Source organism: Canis lupus, chromosome 9 (assembly GCF_048164855.1).
Source record: "Canis lupus baileyi chromosome 9, mCanLup2.hap1, whole genome shotgun sequence".
NCBI classification, from domain to species: Eukaryota; Metazoa; Chordata; class Mammalia; order Carnivora; family Canidae; genus Canis; species Canis lupus.
This window is the reverse complement of record NC_132846.1, coordinates 72,470,355-72,492,063: the sequence shown is the minus strand read 5'-3', so window position 1 is coordinate 72,492,063 and position 21,709 is coordinate 72,470,355. Positions and strand designations below refer to the sequence as shown.

The following is a 21,709-nucleotide window of genomic DNA, read 5'->3' as shown; positions in this document are numbered from 1 at the left end:
CCGGGGAGCGGCTGCGGGGGGCGGCGCCTGCACGCCCGGGGCCGCCCGCCCCGCGCGCCCCTCCCCTCCTCCCGCCCCTTCCCCCGCGCCCCTCCCCGGCCCCCGCCTCCGCGCGCCATTCCTCGGCGTCCTCCGGCCGCGCGCCCCGCCAGCCGCGTCTCGGCCATGGCGGGCCCGGGGCCGCGACCCGCCAAGGGCTACCGGGTGGTGCTGCTCGGGAGCGTGGCCGTGGGCAAGACGGCGCTGGCCACGCAGTTCGCGTGCGGCAGCTTCCCCGAGCAGTGCGAGCCGTCGGTGGAGGAGCTGTTCAGCAAGGTGATCGAGGTGAACGCGGCGCCCGCGCTGCTGGAGATCGTGGACACGGTGGGCGCCGAGCACCTGGTCACGCTCAAGGACCTGTACATCAAGAACAGCGACGGCTTCGTGGTGCTCTACAGCGTGTGCAGCGAGGCCTCGTTCGAGGCGGTGCGGCCGCTGCGGGAGCGCATGGGCCGCCTGCGGGGCCCCAAGGCCGTGCCGCTCGTGCTGGTGGGCACCAAGGCCGACCTGGACGCCGAGCGCCAGGTGCTGACGGCGCGGGGCCGCGCGCTGGCCCGCGAGTGGCGGTGCCCGTTCCTGGAGGTCACGGCCAAGAGCAAACTGATGGTGGACCAGGTGTTCACGCAGGTGGTGCGCGAGATGGAGGCCCTGGCCCCGCCCGAGGAGGAGGCCCCGGCCGCCCCCCCCAACGCCCAGGATACGTGGCCGTCCGAAAGGTTCATCGGCTAAGGCGCCGCGGCTCCTGGTCGGCACGTCCGCGCCCTTCTGGTTTCTGACGCTCAGCCTGCCTGCCCCGCTTCGTGAAGAAAGTTCTGCGGCCGAAGACGCGTGGCTGCTTCCGCGTCGCAGCTCCGGCCAGCGCTTCGGACTGTTTGCAGAGCCTCTTAACGTGTTTGGCGAAAACCTGGCCACTTGGCTTCCCCCGTACGGCGCTATAGGACGCCCCCAGGCGAGATCTAATCCCTGCGTGGAGACCGCACCACCCTTTTCTCCAAATGGGACCTGTCCCGGGATCCCCTGCTCCCCCGTGTGATAAGGAATGCTTTCCTGCAGATGTCATCCGGCCTCTGAAGGGGGTTGGGGACCCCGAACTAAAGACTCTAAGCTTCGGATTCCATGAGGTTTTGGTGTGTTTCCCTGTGCTTTGCAGCCTCGAAGTGAGCAGTCATATTTTCCCCTCTGCGTATTTCTAAATATAGTTATGACACACGCAGCGTTGGTTTGAAAGGGATATTGTATACCCTGGGAGGGAGGCCCCGACTGCTCCCGCAGAGGTCGCCCAGACCGGCCTCCCCTCTCTAACTGACATCCAGGCGACTATGCATCTGTAAATTGAGTGAAAATAAAGTGATTTGAAAAGGTGATGGTTTGACATGCTCGTCTTTCTGCTGCGTAGGGCTGCAGGCGCCGTCTCTGCTCTCTAGTTACTTGACCCGAGGGGAAAGGGCCGCGTCTCGTGTGTATTTCTGGTTCCCAGAGTAGGATATTTTGCTGATACCTGCGTGGTTCGCAGGGACATGGGGACCGAAGTAGAAGCCAACCGTGGGAGAAGCTCTTGGCACAGTTTTCACATAACAAGGCCAGAAACTTCAGATCACCATTGTTTCATGATTTTAAGAAATGTCTCCGATAGGAGTTGCGCAGGCCTATTTTCACCAGTAAACGATTCTGTCTCACCCGCTACAACAAATCTTTCAAATTTAGGAATGTAGCCTTGCCGCTTAAATACCTTCTGCAAGAAATAAGCAAGGAAAAAATTTAAAGAAATAAACAAGAGGGCAGCCCGGGTGGTTCAGCGGATTAGCGCCTGCCTTTAGCCCAGGGCCTGATCCTGGAGACCCGAGATCGAGTCCCACATCGGGCTCCCTGCATGGAGCCTGCTTCTCCCTCTGCCTGTGTCTCTGCCCCCGCCCCGCCCCGTGTGTGTTTCTCATGAATAAATAAAATCTTAAAAATTTTTTAAAATAAATAAATAAATAAATAAATAAATAAATAAATAAATAAATAAGAACACTCCAAACTATGCCCATGATCAGGAAAATTCATTTTGTTACAGGAAAATTATATCTAAAGTGACGATTATGTGGCTCTGGGAGTCTATACTGTACATGATGTGTGAACAGAAGGTGGATTTTATTTTAACATAAAAAGTATATATGTATTTTAGAACCTGACAGTGCCTGACCTGGGCCAGTTCACCAGGGGAGAGGGCTAGGCTGGGGGTCACCTGTCTTTTCTCTTTTCCTCTCTCCCTGGGACTTTGTGGGGAGGGGGTGTTGGGAACTTACCTCTGGAGCCTTGAAGTCCATCTCACTCCCTCCCTCCTCTGACCCTCTGTGTTCTGCGGTCACTCCTCCCAGCAGTGTTTCCTCACACCCCCTTCCAGGACCATCTCTAAGGGGACATTTCCAACACATGGAGGAGGGGAGGGGGGCCTGCCGGCGATTGGGGGTAGGGAGGACCTTCCTGGCCTCAGCTGCCTTTGTCTGCTGGAACAGGCAAAAACCCAAGACTGTTCCTGGACGAGGCTTTGGGCTGTGCAGAGAAAGCACGCAGGGCGTGAGCCGCATCCCGTTCTCAGCCATGAAGCTGGGGCCCGAGGACTGCAAGTTGAGGGACTCCCCTGGCCCTGCCTGGCTTGCCTTTCTAACACTCCACCTACCCACACTGAGGCCTCCTGGGATGTCTTGTGTCCCTGGATTCCTGTACCTTTCAATAATAGGTTCAGTCCAGGAAAAAAATCACAAGTAGACATTGCTTCCTTTAGATTCTTCGGGCCACCTCAAGTCTTTCCACTCGGATCTATGATTTGGTTCAGAGCCAGGGTGTTCCTGGCTGACCTGTCAACGTGACAAATGGTCAGGCTCATGTGATCAGCTCCCGTGACCTCACGGATATACTTGAAGCAGTTCTCTGGGTGTGTATGCATGCACACACACGCGCACACACATATGTAAAATTCAAGACCTACACACTAAATTTTCTTCTTCTTCCTACAGATCTTCTAACTTAGGTATGTTACACACCAGTTGCCTGTAGTTCCTCTGAGTCAAGAGCAGCCTAGATAACTAAAGTGGATTTATAAGCAGCAAATGTCTCTGTTCGTTGGGTCAGGGTGCTGCGGTGCCTGGAAGTACTGTGCCCAGGGGGACCCAGCACACTGTGGGCTACCTCGTGAGCTTGCAGATGGCATTACGGGTGGCATTACGGGCTCAAGCCATTCGTGGCTGGGCGCTGGGCTCTGTGCGCGCTTAGCATCGCCAGGGAATGTGAGCCGGTTTCCAAAGTGGTTGTAACCATCACAAACCCACATGCTTCTGATGCTCCAAATGCTCCGCAGCTCAGAGTATGCGCAGATTCTTTTCTTGCCAAGGTGTTGTGGTTTCCATTTGTATTTTTCAGACTGCTGGTGATGTTGAGAATTCTTTCGGAGGGTTTCATGGTGTTTGATTTCCTCTTCAGTGAGATGCCTGGTTCTTTTGTCAGCTTTTAAAATTGGGTGATCTATCCTTTTCTTCTCGGTTCTTGGAGGTTTTACTCAATCTGTGTGGTGGACAGCCTCTGAGATGCGTCCAATGACACCCCTCCTGGCACTCCTGCCCTGGGAGCTCCCTCCTCTGGAGGGTGGACAGGACCTAGTGATTCTCTTCTATGGAATATAACAGGACAACAGCCTGGATGTCACTTCTTTTTTTTTTTTTTTTTTTTTTAAATTTTTTTAATTTTATTTATTTATGATAGTCACATAGAGAGAGAGAGAGAGGCAGAGACACAGGCAGAGGGAGAAGCAGGCTCCATGCACCGGGAGCCTGACGTGGGATTCGATCCCGGGTCTCCAGGATCGCGCCCTGGGCCAAAGGCAGGCGCCAAACCGCTGCGCCACCCAGGGATCCCTGGATGTCACTTCTGAGGTTAATCACTAAGCCCCCTGTCCTGATCAGTCTCTCTCAGAGCCCTTGTTCTGTGAAAGGCCAGCTGGGTCCCACCCAGCAGCTGGCGGGGACCTGAGACATACTGCCAACTCCAGGGTGGAAGGGGGATCCTTTCCCTGATGAGCCTTGAGATGAGGGCAGCCCCTACCCACCCTCACCAAAGCCCGTGAGGGTACCTGAGCAGAGGCCCCAACTGAGCCCCCGAGTTGCCTGACCTACAGACACTAGGAGACGGAGAACATTTATTGTTTTACACCAATAAGTTTTAAGGTAATTTGTTATGCAGCAACAGATACTACTACAGCGTCCTGGTGCCTGGGGTGGGGCACTGACAGGCAAATACGAAAAATGCCAGAGTGGCTTTAGATCGGACTGTGGGCAGAGCCGGGTGGGCTTCGGGGGAGTGTTAGGTGAGCACTGAAGCATCCTGGACAGGCCATTAGTGGACGTCGGGGCTTTGAGGACACCGCCAGGGAGAGTGCACAGGAAGTGAGGAACAGGGGGCAGAAGCGTGGCCACCTTGTCACCTGCAGTTGCAGGGGGAGCAAGCAGTGTCCCCGCTGACACCCGTGAGCCCACCAGGAGGTTTGCAGGCAAAGTGCAGAAGGCGCCGCCGGCCTCTGCCTGCGGCCTGCAGTGCGGTGGGAGAAGACAGGCAGATTGAGGGAGCTGGGAAACAAAAATGAACCTGTGCTTGGTAGTTTTAAAAATTCACAGTTTCTCCAAGTGGCAAAAGATGCTAAAATTAAGAAATGACTTCCCAGGGGCTGTCAAAGCCAGCAGAATTGGATTGGAATTGGAAATGAATCCAAGGCTGTGACTGTAAAGTTTTTTATCGAAGCCTCAGAAAGAGCAAAGGTGATACTCAGAGCGCTATTCGGTAGCATGATGACCCCATTACATAGATGAAGGTGCACCCTAAAAATCATCTTCCCCAGAAACGGGGCTTCCAGGAGGCCCCTACGTCACCCCTCAGCCCTCCCAGGAGCCCCAGCTGGAGTGGGATTCATCTCAAAGACCTTCGTGGTTGTGCCCTTTCTATTTTTTTTTTATTTATTCATAGAGACAGAGACAGAGGGAGAGAGAGAGAGAGAGAGAGAGAGAGAGAGGCAGAGACACAGGCAGAGGGAGAAGCAGGCTCCACGCAGAGAGCCCGACGCGGGACCCGATCCAGGGTCTCCAGGATCATGCCCTGGGCTGCAGGCGGTGCTAAACCGCTGCGCCATTGGGGCTGCCCAGTTGTGCCCTTTCACTAACAGAGTGAACCCAACTCTCAACCAGATTCATGGGAGTATCTTTTCTCTTACGTAGTTAACCCCAAATCACAGGAGATCTGCAAAGTTTTTGAAAAAAATTAAATCAGCAAAAACACTACCTACTTGGGCTAAGAAGAGGACAGAATCATTCAAAATGAAGAAAGACTTTGGATACCTCCATTCCCCACCCCACACAATTTTACTGGAAGGAAGTAGGCTGAGAAAACTGCTTGGTTGCAAACATGTGTTTTCATTTAATAAAAAGGGGGTGGCACTGAGTGGCACAGTCAGTTAAGCATCCAACTCTTGATCTCAAGGTCCTGGGATTGAGCCCAGCATTGGGCTCCGCACTCAGTGCAAAGTCTGCTTAAGACTCTCTCTCCCTCCCCTTCTGCCTCTCCTGCTCATGCTCTTTCTCTAAAATAAATAAATCAACTTTTTTTTTTTTTTTTTTTTTAAAGGGATGGCTCAGAGGGCAGAATAAAGAGGTCAGGAGACAGAGCCCAAAGCAATGGAGGATCCGTTCCAGGACTTACGACCTAATCAAAGAATTTCTTGGCCTGGTTTCAGAATTGCTATGGACCAGTGACTCCTTTATGTTTCCCATTGCCGCCCTTTCTGGCCAAGAATGTCTAGAGCAGTTACCCCGTGCCAGTTCTACCAATGTACATGGTGGGACACGTGGCATCAGAGGCAGCTAACCTGGATCTGCAGACTCAGAGAAATTATATTTGAGGATCTGCACTAGAGGAGCCTTATCCTCACCTGGACTTGATTTAGATGGCAAGATTGTGAACTTTAAGATGATTAAACATGGAAGATTATATTCCTCCATTTTATAATATTAAACTAAACTTGCATTCCTGAGATAAATTCCAATTGGCTGTTATTTGATATATATAAATATTTATACATTTGATGAGTTGGCTTTGCTAAGATTTTATTCCATATTTTTGCCTATGTGTTCATCAATGAGACTTGCCTATACACTTTTTCTTATACAGCCCTTTTTTGCATCTGGTATCAATATTAGGCTAACACACACACACACACACACATAAGTCTAGTGGAGGGGGAGTATTCTTTATATTCTCTGGGAAATTCAGTGTAATATTGGAATTATCTGCTCTTTCCACATTTGGTAGATATTGCTTGTAAAGGTATCATTTTGAAACAAAATTTAATGTCTTTAATAATTATAGGTTTTTTTTAATTATAGGTTTTTAATTTTCTTTTTTAAAAAGAATTTTAAAAAAGATTTTACTTATTCATTCATGAGAGACATACAGAGAGAAGCAGAGACATAGGCAGAGGGAGAAGCAGGCTCCCTGTGGGGAGCCCAATGTGGACCTTGATCTCAGGACTCCGGGATCATGACCTGAGTCAAAGGGAGACGCTCAACCACTGAGTCACCCAGGTGCCCTAGTTTTTAATTTTCTTTTTTTTTTTTAAAAGATTTTATTTATTTATTCATGAGAGACACACACACACACACACACAGAGGCAAAGACAGGCAGAGAGAGAAGCAGGCTCTCTGCAGGGAGCCCGACGTGGGACTCGATCTCGGGTCTCCAGGATCATGCCCTGGGCCGAAGGCAGGTGCTAAACCGTTGAGCTACCCAGGGATGCCCAGTTTTTAATTTTCTTAATTTAGTTTCCTAGTTTGTATTTTTCTGGGGATCCACACATCCTGTCTTTCCAAACAAATTGGCATTAGCTTCTCCATGACAACCTCTTTTTTTTTTTTAAGATTTTATTTATTTATTCATGACACACACACACACACACACACACACACACAGAGGCAGAGACACAGGCACAGGGAGAAGCAGGCTCCATCCAGGGAGCTCAACGTGGGACTCGATCCCGGGTCTCCAGGATCAGGCCCTGGGCCGAAGGCGATGCTAAGCCACTAAGCCAGCCGGGCTGCCCTATGACAACCTCTTAAATAAGATTTTTGATAACTGTAGCATCTCTGATTACATTCTCTGCTTTTTCTTAATATTATTTCTGCCCTTTCTCTACCTCCACCTCTGACTCACTCCACAATTCACAGAAAGAGACCTTGATGGAGTCTCAGAAATAGACCCAAAGAGGAGTGTAGTGTTCAGGATGCTCATGAAGAAATGCCTCCGGGAGCAAGACCGATGGAGGAAGGACAGGGCAGCAGAAAGGCAGGAGGAGAAGCTGAGTTGCAGTGTAGCCCTAAGGATGGCCTCAACCAACCTCATGAGGATGTCTAAGACTAGAATGGCTCTTTGCCTGCTCTGAGTTGGGTCAAAACTCCTCCCTCAGATCACTCATCATATATGGGAAGTTCCCAGGGAAGGGCGTTGTATTGAGAAAGGCTGCTCTCTACAGCTGAGGTGGTCCCTAAAGGGGCTGACAGCTGAAGTCTTGTCAACCAGTAGCCCTCCCAGCAGCTGGTTGAGGGAGAGTCTGGGCTACAGTCCAGCATGGCATTGGTGGAGTAAGTGCATCACATCTTTATTTCCCCTGGTCTGCTTGCAGTCTAGCTTCCTCATGCCACAAAAGAGGCAAGCAAGAAAATATCCATGGCTGTTACAATCATGAGTCCATAGTTGATTTTTAAATTGTGATAAAGTGCACATAACACAAAGTTTACCATCTTAACCATTTTCAGTGTATAGTTCAGTAATATTCGGTATATTTATATTATTGTACAACGTACCCCCAGAACTTTTTCATTTATAAAACTGAACCCCTATATGCATTAAACAGGAGCCTCCCTCAGCCTTGGCACCCACCACTCCCGCTTCTGTCTCCCTGAATCCCTAGGAACCTCACATAAGTGGAATCGCACAGTGTTGGTCTTTTTGCGACTGGATTATTTCACTCAGCATAATGCCCTCACGTTTCATGCACATTGTAGCATATGTCAAAATTTTCCTTCTTTTTAAGGCTGAATATATCCCACTGTATGAATAAACCACATTAGGCTTATCCATTCACGTCTCCATGAACACTTGGGTTGGTTCCACTTTCTGACTACTGTGAATAATGCTGCTTTGGACACGGGTGTGCAAGTATCTCTTCAAGACCCTACCTTGGATATATACCTCGTAGTGGAGTCACTGAATCATATGCTAATTCTATTTTTAATTTTTAAAGAATCACCATACAGTTTTCCACAGCGGCACATTTCCATCAACACTAGCAGTGCACAAGTATTCTGATTTTTCCACATCCTCACCACCACTTGCTAACTTTCTGTTTGTTTTCTCATAATAGCCATTCTAGTAGGTGTGAGACGACATCCCATTGTGATTTTTGTTTTCCATGATGATGAATGATGTTGAGCATCTTTTCACATGCTCATTAGCAACTTATATCTCTTCTTTGGAGAAATGACTATTCAAGTTCATTGTCCATTTTTAAATCAGATACTTTTTTGTTGTTGTTAAGTTTTAGGAGTTCTCTATATATTCAGGATATTAATTTCTTAGCAGATCTATGATTTGCAAATATTTCCCACTCAGTAGGTTGCCTTATGATACATATACACTCTATATATAAATAACGATATTCAAAAAAATTTAACCATGTCTTTTGATATGAATAGAAAATCTTAACATTATGATGAAGTCCATTATCCAGTCTTTCTTTTGTTGCCTGTGCCTATGGCATCATATCCAAATCATTACCAAATCCACAGTTGTAAAGGTTTTGACCTATGAAAACATATGTTTCGTTATATTCTATTCCATGGACTATGCTTGTCTTTATGCCACTAACACATGTGTTTGAAATCAGGAAGTGTGTCTTCCAGCTTTGGTCATACTTTTTAAAGATTGCTTTGAATATTTGGGATCCCTTGAGATTTCATACATATTTTAGGATGGGTTTTTCTATTTCTGCAAAAAATGCCATTGAGATTTTGATGGGAATTGTTTTGAGTTTTGCAGATAGCTTTGGGTAGTATTGACATCTTTACAATTTTAAATCTTCCCATCCATGAACATTGAATGTACTTCCATTTATTTTGTCTTCTTTCTTTCAGCAATGGTTTCACTCTTCATTACACAAGTCTTTCACCTCCTTTGTTAAGTTTATTCCCAGTATTTTCTTCTTTTTGATGCTATTGCAAATGGGATTGTTTTCCTAATTTCCTTTTTGGATTGTTCATTATTAGTGTATAGAAATGTAATTTATTTTTTTCATTGATTTTTTATCCTGCAATGTTCTGAATTTATTGCTACTAACAAGGTTTTTTTTTTTTTTAAGATTTTATTTATTTGTTCACGAGAGACACAGAGAGAGAGAGAGAGAGGCAGAGACACAGGCAGAGGGAGAAGCAGGCTCCATGCCGGGAGCCCGACGAGGGACTCGATCCCGGGACTCCAGGATCACGCCCTGGGCCAAAGGCAGGTGCGAAACCGCTGAGCCACCCAGGGATCCCCCCTAACAAGGTTTTTTAATGAAATCTTCGGGCTTTCTGCATTTAAGATCATGTCACCTGAGGATAAAGATAATTTTATTTCTTCTTTTCCGATTAGGATTTTTTTTTCTTGCCTAATTGTTCTGGCTAGGGCTTCCAGGACTATCATGAATAGAAGTGGTGAAAGCTTGTATTCTTACCTTCTTCCTCTCAGGAAAAGCTCTGTCTTTCATCATTGACAATGATGTTCACTGTGGGCTCTTCATATGTCACTTCTATTATATTTAGTTTCCTTCTATTCCTAGTTTGTTGAGTGTTTTTATCATGAAATGATATTGAATTTGTCAAGTAGTTATTTTTGCATCAAGTGAGGTGATCATGTAGGTTTTTTTCCCCTTCATTCTGTTGGCATGATGTATTACACTGATCGATTTCTGTATGATGAATCCCTCTTGCTTCCAGGAATAAATCTCACTTGGTCATACCATATAAGCGCTTTAAAGTATTGTTTAATTCTATTTGCTACTGTTTTCTTGAGAGCACAGGTGATATTTCCCCCACCTTTATTGAGATATAATTGCTGGGATCCCTGGGTGGTGCAGCGGTTTGGCACCTGCCTTTGGCCTAGGGCGCGATCCTGGAGACCCAGGATCGATTCCCACGTCGGGCTCCCGGTGCATGGAGCCTGCTTCTCCCTCTGCCTGTGTCTCTGCCTCTCTTTCTCTCTCTGTGACTATCATAAATAAATAAAAAAATTTAAAAAAATATATTTAAAAAAAAAGATATAATTGCCATGTAACACTGGATAAGTTTAAGGTATACAATGTGATCGTGCGATACACGTATATATTATAAAGTGATTGTCACAATAAGGTTAGTCAACATATCCTTCACCTCACATAATTACCATTTTTTGCTGTTGTTGTGATGGGGAACATTTAAGATTTACTCTCTTAGCAACTTTCAAGTATGATTTTTCTAATTTTCTTCTTCCATTACCCATTCCATGTTTTTTCTCCCCTTAGCCAGGTCCTTGGCTGGTTGGGGTTTTTCATCTAGTAGTATGACCTAAACACATACAAAGGATCTGAATCCTCAGCAGGTTTCTGGTAGTTTTTGGTAGATATTGTTTTCTGATAACCTTTTATAATTGGAATGGAAATACCAAGAGAGGGGATCCCTGGGTGGTTCAGTGGTTTGGCGCCTGCCTTTGGCCCAGGGCGCAATCCTGGAGTCCCAGGATCGAGTCCCGCGTCAGGCTCCCGGCATGGAGCCTGCTTCTCCCTCCTCCTAAATCTCTGCCTCTCTTTCTCTCTATGCCTATCATAAATAAATAAATAAATCTTTAAAAAAAAAAAAAGAAAATACCAAGTGACGCCTCCAAGAACCGACTTTGTACTGGGAAAAATAGTGAGAGGAGCCTGCTCCTCTACCATCTCTTGGCTCCCAAACTCCTGTATTCTGGTTTTGGAAAAAACAGCACCATTTATACAAGTAACTGTATTATGACTATACTTTAGATCATGTCACAACCTGTAAGATGCAGCTCCATCTTCTCAGAGTATTGTCTCCCATTAGTGCTCACATGAATCTTCAGTAGACCATCAAGCTTTCTATCGTGCCCTTCTGGATAAGTACATAAAAGTAAGAACATTGAATTCCATGTGCATAGCTTACTGCTTCACTTCTTTTGCTGTAAAATTAATCTCTTTTTTTAATTAATCTATTTATAAAAGAATGTTATGTGGGATACCATAAAGGTCCACAAGGCATACTGTAAATCTGTGGACAGTAGTGCTGGCAGAAGTATTACAGACAGGGAAAGGCAAATTCATATCCAGAGTAAATGTCTATTCAGTGAGGACAGATTACTGCTCCTTCCCTGATGGAAGAGACCTAATATAATCCATCTTCCACCAAGTGACAAGGTGTTCCTCCAGGAGATGGCACCATACCAGGGGCTCAACATTAGTCTTTGCTCTTGGTGGGTTAGATTCTCGATTGTGATGATGTCCAGGTCAGACCTGGTGAAGCAAAATCCGTGACACTGAGCCCAGGCATAGCCTACAGCCCTGCCTCCTTGGCCACTTTGTACATGGGCCCGTTGAACAAGCCCTTGGATGGCCGGCTCAAGAGGCTGGCTGGCTGCTATGCGCGGAATGGACTGTCCCATCCATCTGGTTCCCGAGACCCTCCTCTGTAGCAGATGCCTTTCGACAAGTATTCATATGTGACAAAGTATCTTCACAGTCTATGTCTACCCAGAGACGTCCGTTCTCATATGTCATCCCCAGATCACCTCACTGCCAATCTTGCAATGGGGTTTTTTCTAAGTCTCTGATGATCAAGCCAAGCCACTAGCAACTCTCTGTGAATCAATCTCGAGCCATATTTCTTGTCATCTTTCAGGCCAGGCGAAGTGGACAACAGCCAAACTCAGAGCTTGAAGTAATGAACACAGGATTTTCCTTCATCTCTGTCCTTTCTGGCCACCACTTAGATGCTTGAGCCACCCACTTCTGCATCATCTATAGACCAGGATCAAGGTTTTTCCTTCTCGATCCACTAGTCACAAAGACCCCCTATGAGGTCATAGGTTTGGATTGTGGGTAAGGAGACAGTGCAGAAGGAGTAGGAGAGAGACACAGCCCCTCAGCGCATTTTAGCAGCCCCTTTAGATCCATGGCAGTGAAAAGAGTTTTACCAAATATCTTGCCACGGTAGCTCAGGGTTCCTCAGCTTTCCAGCCTGCAGATAGGCCTCCTTGCCGTTGCGGGAGAGAAAAACCGCCCCTGACATGTGGGAGCCAGCCTGGGCCTCACAGTGAGATCATGGCATTCTCCTGTTGAACATAAACCATCTCAGAGAACACCAACAGCAGTGAGACAAGGCCACCCTGCGACGGGTAGATAAGACAAACGAGCACTCTGTAATCATGTCCGGATACAGACAGAAATATGAATCATTTCAAAACCATAGAAATGACCAAACACACCCCCTCTCATGGTTTCTATGAGCGATGACGGCTTTTTCACCAGCTACAGCTGACCCTGGTACCAAGCAAGGTAGAGGGGTGCTGACACCCCACCATGAGGCTGAAAATCCACGTATAACTTTGGACCCCAAACCAACAACCTAACTGCTAATAGCCCACTGCTGACCGGAAGGCTTACTGATGACAGAAACAACGCATATTTGGTATGTAGCCTGTAGCACACACTGTATCCTTACAATAAAGTAAGCCAGAGGAAAGGTGTTATTAAGAAAATCATAAAGAAGAGAAAACATGTTCACAGCGCTGGACTGTATCTATCGAAAATATCCGTGTATAAGTGGACCTGTGCAGTTCAAACCCGTGTTGTTCAAGGGTCAACTGTACATTCCTCCTTCTAGATAAGATGTATTGTGATATTCAGTCATGTAGTGTCCCCACTTCCTGCTGGCATCCATTCCAGAGAGAAACCCTACTTTCTGGAACTTTCACTAAATCACCTCCTACAAGCCTGAATTCAAGTGCTTTCTAGTACCTTCTCACTGAGACACCCTATGGCTCCCCATGGTGTGTGCCCCCCTCAATTGTTCAACAACAGGTATGTTCCTGTGGTCTTTAGCCAGAGGACATTGATGCTGCCCACGCCTCGTGTGTGGTAGTAAGGCCACATCACTTCTGACAGCAAATCCTGGGGCAGCAGGATGCAGGCAACAGAACCACTATGGGTAATCTAAGCAGGGGTTGACTTATTAGACATAGGTGTTTACGAAACTTCTGGAAAAGTTGGAGGAACGGGCTCTGGGGGGAGTTTGGGGGAGGGGAAGTGTCAGAGCCTGCACCTGCCACTGGAGTCAGGGGGTTACTGAACAGCCAGAGTGGCCATCCCAGGCTCCGGCCCCCAAACAGAGCTGCTTCTGCCCCTAACATCACTGCCCACTGCCATCCAGGCCTCCCAGCATATATGCAGCTGGGAGCAGACACTGGAGCCTGCTCAGAAAGTCCTCCCCACTTCGTGACCTGCCTGTCAGCAGAGGCAAAGGGCACAGCCTCCACCCCTTTCCCACTTCTGGACCTGCTGGGAGGGCATGCGGTAGGCAGAAGCACAGCCCATCCCAACCTGGGACGCCGGGAGCAGGGACTGGACGGTGGTTAGCCACCCCTGAGGCTTCCCGGAGCAGCTGCCTACCCACCTCTAGAATCTGTTCTTTCCTTCTTTTCCTTTTTTATTTTTAAAGAAAACAAAATTTAAAATTTAACCCCACTGGGCCTGAACTTCTGACTGGCAGCCATGTGACCTGTTCCAGCTTGCTCCTTCCCTTGACCTTGGGAGGGGCCAAACCTTGGTTGCTTCCTTTCCCTGCAGTTTCCTCTCTGAGTCCTTCCAGCCCCAGCACCCCCCACGCCCCCAGCCAGGGTCCACCAGGAGCAGGCTGCCCTGACAGGAGCCCAGCAGGGAGTCTGCGGGGAGGTGGGGGGCTTCATCCTCACTGGGGCCCGCTGAACAAAGCTGTCCTGTTGCCTCCACCACAGGGCTTACCAGCTCCCGTGGGGCCCAAGTCCAGGGCTAAGGGACAAACCCCACCATCAAATTGTGACAGAATTTGACAAACCTGTAATCGACAAACCTGTTGGGGAGTGGGGCCCGGGGCGGGGCCTGGGTGAGCAGTGTGGGGGACACTGGGTGGTTTTAGGTGAAATGGGGGCAGATATTCAGTCCACAAGGAACAGAGGCCCCTGGGCTGCCTGAAAGCATCTGAATGAGGGAAGGAACCCGGGTGCCCAATGGTTCCCTTCGGAGATCCATCCTGTAGGGAGTGAACGCCTGGGGCCCTGACCTGGGCCTCCCAGATCAGCCTCCCAGGCCCTCCTAGAACCTCAGCTTAGGAGGTCAAGGGCTTCTGGAAGGGGACCACTGAGCCTGGCCTCCCAAACACCTGTCATACTGGCACCTTGTAAAGTCCCTCTTAGCCAGCAATTTAGGCCCAACCCCATTCCAGAGAGAACGGAGGACTGCTGGGGAGGCACATCCCACAGGCCAGGCCAGGAGGAATGGCTTATTTGGAGAGAGCATGCATTTTCCTGGATCTCAGTCTGCTATTTAGAGAGGCCTGGATCTGGAACACAGGGCAGCTGTGGATGGGTGGGTCACAGCCCCCGTCCTTCCCAGGGTGGAGGGGGGGGCAGGGCCAGGGCCAGGAAAAGCCCAGGACACTGGTCCCCTCGTGGTGTCTGTCCTCTGACAGCTCTGGGACAGACTCACCAGGGAGGCAGCAAAGCAATCTCCACTAGCTACCCTAATAGCAGTAAACTTTGGTGCCACTAGGGTGACTTGGAGGGAGGGGTGTCTCCCCATCCCCCTCTGACACAGAAGGAGGTCCTTGCTCAGAGTGTAAGGTGACACCATGGGGGGAGGGCAGGCCTCTGTAGCCAACTGTCCAGGACCCACCCAGCGTGGGAGGAGGGAAGAGAGTCTTTGGTTTCCAAGGCTTCAAAAATTAGTCCAACCCCTGAGAGGGAGGCAACAGTGAGGGAAGACTCAGCCTGGAGGCCTTTGGGTTTGTTTTTCTGTTCTAGAAAGTAGAAAGGTAAAAGCTATCACCTTACTTAAATGAGATGTAAAATATTAACAGAGGTTTCCTTGACAAACTTGTTTAGTTGTTCCAGAACAAAACGCGGGTGTGGGGTTTGCTGGGTTTTGTTTTATTTGGAAGCACAGAGCTCCTACAGCTGGTGCCATAGAGGAAGTGCACATCAGCCCACGCTGAAACTTTCTAAAAGGAGCTAAATGAAATCCATCCTAAAGTTACAAAAGGTAAAAGCTTTCAGGAAAGAGTTCCCATAAGCTACTAACAAAAAATGATATAAAAAAGTTCTTACGTTTTATAGGCCACCTTTCCACTCCAGTGCTGATGCTACTTTTAAAGTATTCAAACATTCAGGCTAAATAGTATGATCTGTTAAATAGACTTTTTTTTTTTAATTTTATTTATTTATTCATGAGAGACACACATAGAGGCAGAGACATAGGCAGAGGAAGAAGCAGGCCCCATGCAGGGAGCCCGATGTGGGACTGGATCCCGGGACCCCAGGATCACATCCTGATGTGCATCCAAAGGCAGATGCTTAACTGCTGAGCCATCCACGGATCCCTGGTGGAGACTCTCAGCTTTGGTCCTGATCTCTGGGTCATGGGATGGAGCCCCTCTTCAGGCTCTCCACTGGGCATGAAGTCTGCTTAAAATCCTCTCTCTCCCCCTCTGCCCCTCCTCTCCACTCTCCCACTCTCTCTCTCTCCCTCTGGAAAAAAAAAATGTAATGGTGCATATGGGTTGAAGCGAGCAATGCTAATTTACATGTAGTGTGAATAGAATTTGGAAGTTGGGTGCACCCTCTCCATGGTGGACAAAGTCAACTAGACACGGATTTGGAAGGCTGAGAGAAGCAGTCTCTGCAGCTCACAGGCCTGATTGCAGAGGCTGGTCGCCCTCTGGAGAGGCTGTGGCTGGGCCTGCACTGCGCAAGCTTCCCTAGATCCTCCTGCAGCCCCTCACCCCTGGAGCTGGAGAGCGCTCAGCTCTCATGGAGGAAGCTCCCCAGCTTCTGCAGGACACTTTCACACCAAGCTGGCAGAGGACAACCACTGACCTGGCTTCAGCCGGTGGCCCTGGGGTGGCAGCTGCCGGCCGCTGGGCGCTGAGGCCGCTCACCAAGCCGCCCTCCTGACGGCCGCCCGGACATCAGGCTCCAGCTGCACACCTGCACCCTCCCCACGGGTCCCCCCTTGGCCGTCTCCGGGGACTCGATTCTAACAGAGGGCGTGGGCGAGCAGCTGCGGCCTCCGGGGAGCCCGGCTGGAAGGCGGGGTTCCCTGCGCTCCCTCAGGGGCCCTGGCATCTGGGCACCCGGGCGGGGTCGGGCGGCAAGGCTGTGGTCGCGGCCACCCCGCACGGACCCACAGCCTGTCAGCTCGGGTCACTGCAGCCAGCCCCCAGCAAGCGTGCTGCGGAGCCACCCCGGGACGCAGAGGGCCCGGCGGCGCCCCTGGGAGCAGTGACCGCGCGGGGCGGCTTGCTCTCCGGACCCCCGCCCGCGGTCCCCTCGGTGGCCCCGGGGGCTCCCCCCACTGCTCCCGGGGAGCCCGGCGGGCCCGCTCCGAGGGGAGAGCCCGCAGGGGGGAGGGCGGCGAGCCCGCAGGACCCGGGCCCAGGGGCCTTCAGGGGTCCGGGAAGGTGGGGGGCGGCACCCCGCACGCGGATTCCCCAGAGCCGCGGGCACCTGCCAGCCCTCGGAGGGAGCACTGCAGGGGGAGCCCGGGCGAGGCCGCGGGGGGGGGGCCGAGCGGGCCCTGGGTGCGGGCCCCGGGGTCCCCCAGCCCTCCCGCGGGGCCCCCTGCAGCCCGCGCCGCGCCCCGCGGATGTGGCGCCCCCGCCCGGGCAGACGCGGCGCGGAAGGCAGACGCCGGGGCCCCGGGGCCTGGGTCCTCGGATGGGCCGCGACCTGCGGCCTGGAGGGCGGAGGGGACCGGAGCCGCGCCCCGCCTGCCCGGGACAGCGCCCGCCCCGGCTCCCCCCGCCGCCGAGCTGCCCGCGCTCCCGGGCCGGGCGGGGATGGTGGGGGGCCCGGGGTACGGGGGGGGGGGGCGGGGGCGCAGCCGGGCGCGGAGGCGGCCCCGGGTCTCCTGGGCCGCGATCCTGCAGCCCGTGGAGCGTGTCCCCGTCCGCCCTCCGGAAGGGAGGCGCCGCCACGTCCCCCGCGCGAGGTGGGGGGACACGGGTCACTGCGCGGCCCTGACCCAGCCCGAGCGCCCTGCGCCTGGACAGCCGCGGTCCTCGCCGTCCCCCGGGCCGGGCCTGGAGAGGGCGCGGAGACCCGGGGGGGGGGGGGAGGCGTGTCCCCGTGTCCCGCGGGAGCGCCCTGGGGCCTCGGGGGCCTGGAGGTGGGCGGGCTTGGCCCGGAGGCGCGGGTTTAAGCTCCCAGGTGGCTGCGCCAGGACAATTCCTACCCCGGGTTTCTTACCAGTTTCCGGGCTCCAGTCTACTAACCACTGAGGCGCAGCGTCGCCGACGTCTCCCAAGTGCCTTCAGGAAGAGATGGGGCGCAGAACACGTGGGGGGAGAGTATGTGAGTCATGGGGGGGCTCCACGGCCCCGCACGCTTTTTATTTATTTATTTGACAGGGAGCACAAGCAGGGGAAGCAGCAGAGGGAGAGGGAGAAGCAGCCGCCCCACCGAGCAGGGGGACCCCCCCCCCCAGGGTCTCCATCCCAGGACCCCAGGATCATGACCTGAGATGTAGGCAGACGCCCAACCCACGGAGCCACCCCGGCGCCCCAGGGCCCCGCAGGCCCTGCCCAGAAGTGGAGAACCGTGTCCTCAGGGCGGGGCGTTGTGATGCTGCTGCTTTGGGATCACAGACTACAGAGCCTTGGCCTGAATGGTTGAGCGGTGGGTCCCGGGGTTGGCCACAGACTTAACCTCCTTCACAGCAAGAATTCCCGCACTGAGGCTTTACTTCTGCTTGTTTACCCGCAGGACCTTGCCCCCGGGGCCATTCCCCACAGGAGAAAGCAGTGCCAATCAACCGATTTTCATTTTCTTTTCCTAACGTTTCCCTTTGTGAAAATTATTCCGCGGCAGCTCTCCCCGCAGGTTTCCTTGCAAAGCCCCCTTTGCTCGTGGGTTCTTTCCTGGGAAGCACATTCTCGAGCTCAAGTGCGGCACTTTCTGCACATCTTTCTCCAAGTGTGGCCTTTGTTTTCTCGGGGAGAGAGAGGAGCACTTTGGTAAGGAAGCTCTTCACACCTGTAACAGTGCCCAGGTGTGGGACAGAAAAAGCCATAAAAAACAGGTCGGCCCAGTGCTGATGAAGCAAATTTGAAAGACATGCTTCTAAAATACTGAAAGTCTTGCTGACTTGGGTTCGGGTGCCCGCTGTACCTGTTTTATCTGCAGAAGCTCATTACATGCAGGTTACTACCTACCAAGGATTTGGATGGCTGCAACGCAAGCTCATTGGGAAATGCTCCTAAATATATCACCGGAACAACTCAAAAAGGAGTATTGTCACGTTCATAGCTAAATCGCTTTGTTAGGACGAAATGCTGGTGATGGTTATCAAAACGTGACAGGTTCTGTACACAGATGATGGGCGTCACCCTGACAAACACAATCAATCCCCGCAGGTAAACAGCCCAGGGACTTGATTACTGACTCCGGTAAGACCTCAGTGCCCAAGGTAAGCAGGGGCTGGCCTGGGCTTCAGGATCCTCCCCCACAGCCACAGGGGACTGATCTCAAAGCCTGAAACAAGAGTCCCCACTCCCCACCCAGCCTGGATTAGCCCTGACCTTTCCCTCTTCAGGGACCTCCCTGGGTGGTATCACCCCCACCCCATCAGCCTCTTCCCCAGTTCCTGCAGAGACAACCTGAATCACACACCGAACTCCCATAGGTCTCCAGGTTAGGCAGTGGGGACTCAGTGGGGAATGAACTTCTGGAAGCCTCTATCAGCCCTATGGGCCCTGACCCTGTCATGGCAGCAGAGCCCTCCTGGCTCTGGAGTGGGCGGGTAAACGCTGGGCTAGTCCTCTGGGCTACAAGACATCACTCCTGGCCCCATTAGTGTCTGGGCCTGTGTCGAGGACTCTAGGCAGCATGTGGAGACAGGCATCACCCCCTCCATGCCACAGTGTGGCACTGGGTCCTAGGAACACGGGTGCCCGGGTCCCTCTGCACCCGCAGGAGCAGGGACAGAGCAGGGGGCCTGGGGCTCTGCAGTGCTGGGAATGCTGTCAGGAAGACTCCCTGCCCAGTGCCCCCTCCAGGCCTTGACAAGCAGGTCCCAGTCCGGAATGCCTCAGGCTCCAGGGGCACGTGCCCCCCGGGGTGTGCCCCCATCTCTGCAGCGAGAGAGGCTGGGCCCTAATACCCACCGGGGCTCCCGGCCCACCTGCTGGGCTGACCCTGTGTGTACCTCCTCTCCCGGGTCCCTGGAGATCTCTGCCGGGAGGGCTCTTCCTCCCCACCCCAGCACACACTGGGGAGAGCTGGCCACTGCTGGGCTGAGCCTCTCTCACGGGCCTCTGCCCAAACCCCACCCCACCCGGGGTCCCTCAAGGACTCCCTGGCTCTCCCCCTTCCAAGGAGAGGCCCTTCTGGCTGTGGCACAGGAGTTGATCGGGTCCCTGCTCCCAAGAATGCTCCCAGGAAATGTAGGGATTCCTTGGCCATTCTGGATGCACTCGTGTGGCTAGAACCAGGCTGGCCTTGCTCAAAGTCAGGCTTGTCTGAGCAGCACACTTGAAGCCTGCCCACCCCCATCCCCGCCGGGGGGACCCAAATCTCAAGGGCAGATGAAGGGGCCACCTGCCAGGGAGCTTCAGGCTGAGGCTCCAGTGTCTCGTGCTCTCTCCTGAGCCGGGATCCTGGAACCCCACCTCCACTCTGAGCCCCTCCAGCCCCCTTTCCTCATGGGAGCTTTCCAAATAGGAATCATGACAGGTCACTCCCTTTGTCCTTTGATAAAGTCCTCTCACCAGGACCAGAGGGAGGGCCCTTCTGTGTCCCAACACCCCTCCTCCTTTCCTGATCACATCCCCTGCCATCCCCCCCACCCCAGCAGCCCCTCTCAACCCAGGATCTGTTCCAGAGCCCGCCCCTCTTTGCACACCTAGGCCTTCCCATCAGCTGACCCTGCAGGGCCTGGGAGAGACCCCACCATAGTCTTCAGGGGCTGGGCTCCTGGGTCCCCCAGACCTCCTAGTTCCCTCCCTCATGGAAGATTCTAGCCCCTCCCACCGCTGCTCAGGGAAAGCTAGAAAGTAACTCTAGACCAGTGACAATGAGAACACAGCAGAGAGGAAGGAGGGTGTGGGTGCAGGGAAGGCAGGGCCAGGGGCAGAGGAAGGAGCTGAGAGCCCTGGGTGAGCACTCAGGAGCCCTGACTCAGCTCCCTGACCCACTCCAGGAGCTAGAAACACAGATTCAAGGCCCAGAGAAGGAAGGAAATACAGAGGGGAGCTGACAGAGCCTAGAAATAATAGGGAAGGGCAGCCGGGTGGCTCAGGGGTTTGGTGCCTGCCTTCAGCCCAGGGCGTGATCCTGGCGACCCGGGATCGACTCCCATCTCAGGCTCTCTGCGTGCAGCCTGCTTCTCCCTCTGCCCGTGTGTCTGCCTCTGTGTCTCTCATGAATAAATGAATAAAATATTTTTTAAAAAAGATATCATAGGGAAAATATCATTATTGAACCTATAGTTGATTCCTGGAAAGAACAACAAATCTGACGGACAACAAATCTGACAACAAATCTGGCCTCTCCCAGGCCCTGCAGGGTCAGCTGATGGACTCAGATAAAGGAACTGGAATTAGAACAGGAGACTGGAGGGCCCCCGGGTGGCTCAGTGGTTGAGCATCTGTCTGCCTTTGGCTCAGGGCGTGATCCCAGGGTTCTGGGATGGAATCCCATATTGGGCTCCCCTCAGGGAGCCTGCTTCTCCCTCTGCTGTGTCTCTACTTCTCTGTCTGTGTCTCTCATGAATAAATAAATTAAAATCTTAAAAAAAAAAACAAAAACAGGAGATGTGAGAGTGAGGGCATCCCCGCTGACCCCCCAGACACAAGGGGCTGAGACAGAGATCCGGGAACAGCCTCCTCCAAACAGGAGGAGAGCCCAGGGGAGGAACAGGAAGCCATCCCGAGAGCTTTTATTGCAGTTTCCACAAGTGGGAGCAGTTCAACCACCCATCAGACAGCCAGAGAGGCCAGTCACCTGACCAAGCAACAAAACAAACACAGCTCAGCATGTTTGGTCCTTCAGGCCTCCCTAGTTCAGGGTCTTTGAGCAGAGCAGGGGGTCTCTGGACTCCACCCAGGGAGTCCTGGCTCAGTCCCCTGGGTCTGCTGGTGGCACTGACGGAGGACCCTGGAAACCATGGTTGGGCGACTGGTGCAGGCATTGGAGGCTCATCAAGTATTTCCTTCCACGAGATTCCATGTGGGATCTGGGGTTTGAAGCACAGACACTCACCCGGGAGGGAGAACCAGAAACCCCCTGTGGACGACAGTGACCCAGTGTCCTTAGCTCCTCCCAC

The 21,709-nt window shown here is 52.1% G+C and overlaps 1 protein-coding gene across 1 annotated transcript; it reads left to right on the top strand.

Moving 5' to 3' along the window:
• Positions 1–98: 98 nt before the first annotated feature.
• Positions 99–1,403, top strand: LOC140640521 (ras-related protein Rap-2a-like). Its single transcript, XM_072840041.1, has one exon. It carries the CDS (start codon positions 166–168, stop codon positions 766–768), a length of 603 nt encoding a protein of 200 aa, XP_072696142.1. The 5' UTR covers positions 99–165; the 3' UTR covers positions 769–1,403.
• The last annotated feature ends 20,306 nt before the right edge of the window (positions 1,404–21,709 follow it).